Source organism: Varanus komodoensis, unplaced genomic scaffold, assembly GCF_004798865.1.
Source record: "Varanus komodoensis strain SLA01 unplaced genomic scaffold, ASM479886v1 scaffold1, whole genome shotgun sequence".
Taxonomy (NCBI): Eukaryota; Metazoa; Chordata; class Lepidosauria; order Squamata; family Varanidae; genus Varanus; species Varanus komodoensis.
The window spans coordinates 92296763-92305035 of record NW_025335268.1 but is presented as its reverse complement, the minus strand read 5'-3'; the positions used below and the strand labels follow the sequence as shown (position 1 = coordinate 92305035).

Below are 8273 nucleotides of genomic sequence, written 5' to 3'. Positions count from 1 at the left end.
TACACAGAAGAACTATACAAGAAAGAGCTTAACATACCTGATAACCATGATGGGGTGGTCACTGACCTTGAGCCAGACATCCTGGAATGTGAAGTCAAATGGGCCTTAGGAAGTCTAAGTGACAACAAAGCTAGTGGAGGCGACAATATTCCAGCTGAGCTATTCAAAATCCTAAAAGACGATGCAGTAAAAGTGCTACACTCAATATGCCAGCAAATTTGGAAAACTCAACAGTGGCCACAGGATGGGAAAAGGTCAGTTTACATTCCAATTCCAAAGAAGGGCAATGCCAAAGAATGTTCAAACTACCACACCATTGCACTCATTTCACATGCTAGCAAAATTATGCTCAAAAACCTACAAGCTAGGCTCCAGCAGTAATGTGGACCAAGAACTACCAGAAGTACAGGCAGGATATCGAAGAGGCAGAGGAACTAGAGATCAAATTGCCAACATAGGCTGGATCATGGACAAAGCTAGGGAGTTCCAGAAAAACATCTACTTCTGCTTCATTGACTATGCTAAAGCCTTTGATTGTGTGGATCACAACAAATTGTGGCAAGTTCTTAAAGAGATGGGAGTACCAGATCATCTTATTTGTCTCTTGAGAAACCTATACGCAGGTCAAGAAGCAACAGTGGGAACTGGACATGGAACCACTGATTGGTTCAAAATTGAGAAAGGAGTTTGGCAAGGCTGTATACTATTGCCCTGCCTATTTAACTTATATGCAGAGTACATCATGAGAAAGGAGGGGCTAGATTAATCACAAGTTGGAATTATGATTGCCGGGAGAAATATCAACAACCTCAGATATGCAGATGATACCACTCTAATGGCAGAAAGTTAAAGAGGAACTAAAGAGCCTCTTGATGCGGGTGAAGGAGGAGAGTGCAAAAGTTGGCTTGAGACTCAACGTTAAGAAAACTAAAATCATGGCATCTGGTCCTCTTACTTTCTGGCAACTAGATGGGGAAGAAATGGAGGTAGTGACAGATTTTATTTTCCTGGGCTCCAAGATCACTGCAGACGGGGACTGCAGCCAAGAAATTAAGATGCTTGGCTCCTGGGGAGGAAAGCTATGGCAAATCTAGACACCATACTAAAAAGCAGAAACATCACCCTGCTAACAAAATCCTATAAACAAGGCAAGGAGATAATGCTCAAAAAGCACCCACAGCCATCCTTTACCAGCTGTGGTGACTAACTGTTCATCATGTATCATATGTGTCAGAGCAGCCTTTTCAGTGACTGATGCTTGCCAGGTTAAGAAAGTGCATTCATGTCCTCTGCTTGGGATACTGAAACATTTGGTTTGACCTTGCAAAACCTGAAACAGAAGGGTCCTTTGTGCCAAGGCTTGAGAAAAACAAAGTCCTTTCAAAAGATACAAACTGACTACTTCACTCCTTACCTGCCAGGGACTGTCTCCTTTTCGTCCAGTTTTACCCCCAACTATTTTAGCAATCTTTGGCTCTTGCTCCACAATTTTTCCACAGGGGTATTCACCTGCAAAAAGAGACATCAAAACACTAATATGTCATCTCCATCACGTTAGTTTTTTAAAAGGAAATAACTTCCATTTTTTATCAAAACTTTCAAGCCACTTTATCCTTGCTTATTCCTGAATGTTCTATATATTCTGCAAGTGTCTCCTTCCCAATTTCTTAAGCTAAGGGACACTCCCAATTACTTTTGCTTTTAAAAGGGAAATCTTAGCAATAGTAAATGTTTGTTTTAAACTGTCTGTGACTGTGTGGGAGTATCCACTGATCAGTTTTATCAGTGCTCCACAAAGTATCACACACTCATTTCTAGTCCTTGTGGAAATTCTGTCTTCTATCTCCATCTCCTTAGAAGAAACATTCAGATTCTTTGTTCCTTGTAGTAGTAACAATCAGTGGAAAATAATATGCATCGTTAAGATCAGAGGCACAATCTGGAGAGTATAAAATGTGCCCAAGAACTGTTTGATATGTTACTAAAAATGAAGTTGCCGAATTTGAACTTTATTTCAGATTGGGATTGAAACAAAACTCACCTATTTAAATCTCTCTTTACACAGCCAAATACATTTTTATCCATAGACCGTTATTTTGATGTAGCAGGGTTCTACATGTAAGAAAAGTGTAAGAGCATCTACACAGAGGATCATTCCAAAATATGGTCCTCACCTGCAGCCCGAAGTAGCACGGTAGAAATTCTACTCCTGGCTCTGTACACTCCCATGCTGGAACTAGTATGAATGCCTAGCAATGTGCTTTACAGTCCAGCTCCATGTAGATTTCTTCAGGTGTGATCCTTTGTATATTTGGGAGTAAATCCTACTGTGTTCAAAGATCACTTCTGAATAAGTGTGCTTAGGATCTCAGCCTGAATCAGATTTAAGTGGAACTTAATCTAAGTGTGAGCAAGGTCCTACTATTTCCAGTGTATGAGCTCAGCTTTCTTTCTGTAATGCTTATTCTAATGCTGCTTATTCATAGTAACAGAAAAACTCTTGTCCACTCAACGAGATGACTTTACCTGTTTGTCTATGGTCGGGTATACAGACTCAGGGCAGCTGTTTCCTTCTTATGCTGCATTGCATCTATTAAGATTGAGGCCGAGAGGCACTGGGTGGCAGCAGCCATCTGCGTCCTCCTCTAGCTGGCATTTTCCTCCAAAGTAGACCTTACTACCAACAGGTTTTTTGCTCCTCAGAGTGGCCCAAGGACTGTGACTCTGCATTTCAACCAGCTACTCCACTGAAATGAGCTTGTGTGGGGAGGCGCTATAAGAGATGCTGACATGGGGTGGTGAGCTCCAAATAGCAATCCAGGCTTTGTTTCTGGATGAAAAATGCCCCCCTTTAGGGCGCAACACCATAGGGTCAGAGCCCCAGATCATGGGGGAGGGGGCAGCTGTCCCACCACCTGTCATCCCTGGGCACTCAAAGGCACAACTGAGGATCTGTGTTGCAGCTGAGCCCCAACGATTCACTGGCTTTTTGCTCTCATGTGCATCACCTCCTGCTGGCCCCTTCCCTGGGCTGTTTTGCCTGAAGGTTTGTTTCTGAAATCAAATGCTTCCCTCTCTGCTATCCATACCAGTATATCCCTTTTTACAAACAGTGGTAGCCTAAGGACCCAGGGTCCTTCAAACACATGCTCGCACACACACTCAAGAGCCCATGAAAATCAGCACAAGCCAATGCATGCTTTGGGCGCTACTGTGGGCTTGAGTCCTAGATCTTTTCTGCTCCTACATAGCACTGCTCCTGTCAAGAGACCTAGCTCAGAGAACGGGGAAAGTTGCCTTGCCCAGCACTGCCAGCCAGGTTACTTACATGATCATTGCTTCTGATTTTAAAGTTTTTCTATTAAAGCCACTCTGGTGCGTCTCTTTCCATCCTTCTCTTACCAAGAGGTTCACAAGACGTATGATTGGATGCCAGACGGTAGCCGGAAGCACAGCTGCAGTAACGGTAGGACTCGTCATCCTTTTGTGCCTCTTCACAGAAATGCTCACAACCCCCATTGTCAATAGAACAGTTGGTATGCAGGACCTCTGAACAGCAAGAACACCAGAGAAGACTGAGTCATATCATGGAAGGAGCTGCATGTGTGATTCAGCTACCCTGTGTAGGAATTGAGGGATCTTTATTGTGCTTTACGCTGGTTAGCCTTGTCCACCTGCTTTTGTTCTCTTTGTTCTCTCAGGCCATTGCATCACCTTTCTGCCCAGAAGGGGCTGCTGGAAATTGCATTTCTTCTCGGCGTAAGTTAAACATGCTAGACAATCAGACTGTACAGTCCGCTGTAGCATCTCTGAATGCAGCACGACTTGCTATATTGTGCAATAAATTTGCTATGTGGCCCGTGCACTGGTGGAAATGCGCATCCCAAAATCACAGTTTGGGATTTTGTTTCTGGTCAATTGCAATGTCATGGTTTAGATTTACCTGTTATTGTTGAATCTTGGTTTTAAAAAGCCTTAATAGGTCTTGCAGGCCGGGCAGGCTATATTTGAAGAAGCATAGTACTGGCAATGTGCTTTACGTCATACACAAGATAAAAATCTGATATTTCCATCTGATTGTTACCATGATCCTCAGCATGCATAACCCTTTTGCTGATTTCCTCCCAAAAAGGCATTGAGCAAGCAAGGACATTATGAAGGCAACAAAATTGTCCTACGTCCTGATTCACACTCAATGAAAAGTCACTGTGGTGAATTTCCTTATGGGGCTTCTTGTTCAGCAGCTGCTGTTTTGGTTATTTGGGATGCTGTGCAGGCATGCTGTGAAGCCATGGGCTGGTTGAGGGTTGCCATGTCAGCCATCTCAGCAACCACCTCTCTCCAGGTTTGCATGTAACAAGAAGCTATAGTGTGTCTCGTGACTCCCCAACTATTCAAAATGCTGGCTGCTGCTGCAGCAAGAAACCCCATGGAAAATTCACCCACAGTGACTTCTCATCGCCTGAGAATTGGGCTAATAAATTTAATGATAATTGAGCACCAGTAGAGTGTTAACCATCCCATCTCTGCCCATACATGGGGCTAACCTTGCAACAGGAGGAAGGCTCTTATTTGCTCAGTGATTTTTAAAAAGGACAGTTGAAGGCTTATGCTCAGTGAGGACCTTGACAGCAACCTATTTAAGATCTATATCTTGTGCATCAAATCTTACATGAATTGTCACTCACTTTTCATACTTCAAAAAGAGCAAAATGTTTATCCTTGCTAGCAAATTTTGTGATTGAGAGATCTGCAGCTAGTGTTCATCTGGAAAGGCATGCATATTTAGTGGTGTATTTGCAACTTGATACAACAAACAGGGGTGCCCATTATAAACTAATAACTATATTTTTATTGTAAAATGGCATTACCAGATTGGCAGACGGATCCCTCCCAGCCTTCGTTACAAATGCACTTGAAATTCGCAATTCCGTCACGACAGGTTCCATTGAAACATGGGTTGGGTGTACACTGATCTCCATCTGAAAATAAATGTGTAGGGAAACCCAGACCATTTGCCACACACATTTTTGCAGGTATGCTCCTCTTTCTGTCTCCAACCTCCATTTACAATGTGATCTGTCTGTAGTGCTTCATCTCTTTCATGTATATGGAAAATATTAGAAATATTGGAAAAACTAAAAGCAGTGACTTGTTTGAAATGCAATTCTGGGTCAGATTTGCAGCAAGCACAGACAAATTAGTCTGAATGTCAAGGGAATCCCAAAGCTACATTTATCTGGTGACTTCTATAGCAGGGCTGTGCAGACTTTGAGGAATCGTTGTTGCTGTTGTAATCTACCACTAGCAAGGCACAAATGCTAAAGACATACACTTAAAGTTAACATGTTCTGAGCACGGAAAGTTTTTTCTTGAGTACCAGACCTGAACTGAGCACACAGTCCTCCCATAATCCTGAAACCTTAATTTCAACAATTATAATTTTGGATGTGGTGGTGAAAGGCATTTTGTTGCCACAATAGTTGAACAACTAGGAGTCAGAAATCCTTGCTGCTAATCTACTTCAGACCAGTATGTCCTACCAGATATACCTTCTGGCCAGCCCTGTTCTCCAGCACAGACCTCAGAAAGTTATCTGCTAACAGAGCAAGTTGCATTAATGAATAAAACTTATCTGCTGAGAGCAATCTGGTACAGGGGTTGGTGGGAAGAATGCAGAGGTGCCCACTATACCCAGGGAGACTGTAGTCTTCTTTACTTACCGTAATACTTTGTCCAATAATCCAACTGTGAAGAAACAAAATCTAAGTTAAAGTTTGAACCAGACGGTGATTAGATCTTGATTGTGTCACATGATCTTTTCATGCAAATAGGACAATCATAATCCTTGACAAAATAATAATAGGAATAAACTGTTTTTATACATCTCCCGTCCAATATGGCATGCAGGTTGAATGGATCCAGCATTTGGTGAAGCCATATTACGGCTTTAAACACATGCCCAACCCAATTGATACTCAACCCCACCTGGCAGGAGGGCAGGTGATGAATATGACTTGACTAGTTGTTGGCAGAGCATGGTACAGTCCTTCCCAAACTGGTGTTGTCTAAAGAGATCTGGCCTTTATTTCCTCCGTTAAAGTTATTTTTTTGCAATCACTTACACTTATTTCCTTGACTTGAAATATCTCATAGATTTCCTCAAAATCACACTGCTCTTCTCGACATTCCCGCTCCAATGAACCAGGCTTTATTTCTTCCAAGAAACTATTTGCCCGCTTCTGGATTTTCAGCACTTGATTTGCTTCTTGGCTGCTGTAAAACACTGTGGGGGAGGTCCACTCAGGCCATTTATACCATCACACAGCTAGCTGCAGACCGTTATTCAGGCTTGTTCACCAATTATACACTGATACTGGCTGAAGGGGTTTTGAAAAAGTAAAAACACTAAAAGCTTTGGAGGCACTAGAAACTAGTATGGACAAAATCACGCAGACTTCACTGCTGCTGTCGCTCATCTGCAAAACTATAGAAATGGCACGGATGAAAGCAGGCCCACACCACATTCCTTCATAAAGTGAGAAGTGTGTCTTTTTGCTTGCTATCACATCAAAGAGAGATGCTCCCTCTGACTCTAGCATGTCACTTGGAGCTCTTCTGCACAGGATTCTGTGTGCATGAAATGCCACTGGCTCAAGCCTTCCACTCTTACTGTTACACCTTTAAAAGAGGCAGTGGCTCACAGGGTATCACGCTTATCTGATGAAAGGAACTCAGGAAAGAAGAAACATATACCTGAAGCTTCATGGCTCCCAAGCAGCATGAAGGCAGCAGAAAACACCAAAATGGTAACAATACGCCACATAACACAACACATTGCGCACCTAAGAGAATAACCACCAAAAATTAACAGCTTGTTTTAGGGAGATACATAGTCCTATATCTTCTTTGAATTGCATGCTTTTTAGTAAGATTTAATAAAATAAACTCAAATGACTGTCATAAGTGGCCAACAAAGCATGGTATGCTGTTTCTGATTTATTTTTACTATTACGCCACTACATAAACATCAGGAGAAATTTCTTTTATAGACCACTCCCCATCATTCCAAACTGCTAACATTTTGGCAGTTTATGTTTACTATTGACTGTTCCACATTAATTCTACATCTATCCAAAATTTGGAGTCACTCAACCAACTTTCACATGGATTTGTATTCCCAAAGCAACATATATACCATCTATCTGAAAACCACACAAAATGTATTGCTGATTCTCTTCTGAGCTTCCCTACGGTTCTTTTCCCCTACTCTTTTCACCCTTCCTCTTTGTTTTCTGATAGTTTAAAAACATCATTGTGTAAAAGAGAATCGGGACTTTTAGAAAATCTTGCAAAAAACTTACTGGTTTCAACAGCTGAATCCCAGTTGCCTACTGTTCCGCCATCAAACCCAGAGGAGACTAGTTAATCTATAACTTCAAATATTTACTCAGGGACACACTCACAGAGCTTCCCTTTCAGATAAACAAAACCTGCTTCTATCAGATTCTACAGGGTAAATGGAAGATGAGCAGTCACTTCAAACATTTTCCTTTCTGCCGTATTTTCTTCTGTAGCTGTCCAAACGATGGCTAGTATTGCAATACAACTGTGTTGAGACTCAAGGGATTTTTCAGCTCTCCCATTACACAGAAAGCCAAATTCAAATCTTGCTCATTTCCCTTTTTTGGGTGGTTCAGGTTGAGACTTCTCCTGTGTCATGACCCTGTCTCATGCACGGAGTTGTACTGTGAGGCACAGAGAGTTCAGTTTCTATAGTTTTCTAGTGGAAACTGTCCTGCATTCTCCCACTTCTTCCCACCCGCTCCCCAGTCTGTCTGCAAGCACCACAGATTCTTTGACATCTTGTTTCTGTCCACAAGCAACTTCAAGTTAGAGAGGCCACAAGAGAGCACTAAAGAGTTATAACTGCTTGCATCCCTTCCCAAGGAATTACAATGACATGGTCTTGGACTACAACAATTTAGTCTGCCTTCATCCTTCTTGGCCTCTGTAACTGCCTTCAAAACTGTTGCCCGTGTGCTTCTGGTCCAAAACTTAGAATTTCAGTTTTCTTCTCAGCTGGTTCTCTCATTAATGCAGTTCAGTGTTTCTGGCAAGAGAAGCTTACCTTTGGTCTTCGACTACTTATTAAGGTTGCTCAGGGTCATGTGCTTGGTCCCAAGCATTCCTCTATACATGGTTTCTGGTTACTTCATTTGGCTTTTATATTACCACTTACATGGTGATGGCATCTAAGGGTTGGGTGTATC

At 42.2% G+C, this 8273-nt stretch overlaps 1 protein-coding gene across 1 annotated transcript in view; it reads right to left on the bottom strand.

The window, feature by feature from the left end:
* The window catches only part of PROC (protein C, inactivator of coagulation factors Va and VIIIa), a 17192-nt gene extending 9748 nt beyond the window's left edge, over nucleotides 1-7444 (bottom strand). The window contains exons 1-7 of the mRNA XM_044435509.1: nucleotides 7365-7444; nucleotides 6757-6845; nucleotides 6126-6286; nucleotides 5724-5748; nucleotides 4872-4982; nucleotides 3403-3549; nucleotides 1415-1509 (exon numbers count right to left, since the gene is read on the bottom strand). Of these exons, the coding sequence (XP_044291444.1) occupies nucleotides 1415-1509; nucleotides 3403-3549; nucleotides 4872-4982; nucleotides 5724-5748; nucleotides 6126-6286; nucleotides 6757-6838 (621 nt within the window). The 5' untranslated portion in view covers nucleotides 6839-6845; nucleotides 7365-7444. The remainder of the gene's footprint in view (nucleotides 1-1414; nucleotides 1510-3402; nucleotides 3550-4871; nucleotides 4983-5723; nucleotides 5749-6125; nucleotides 6287-6756; nucleotides 6846-7364) is intronic.
* Nucleotides 7445-8273: the final 829 nt, after the last annotated feature.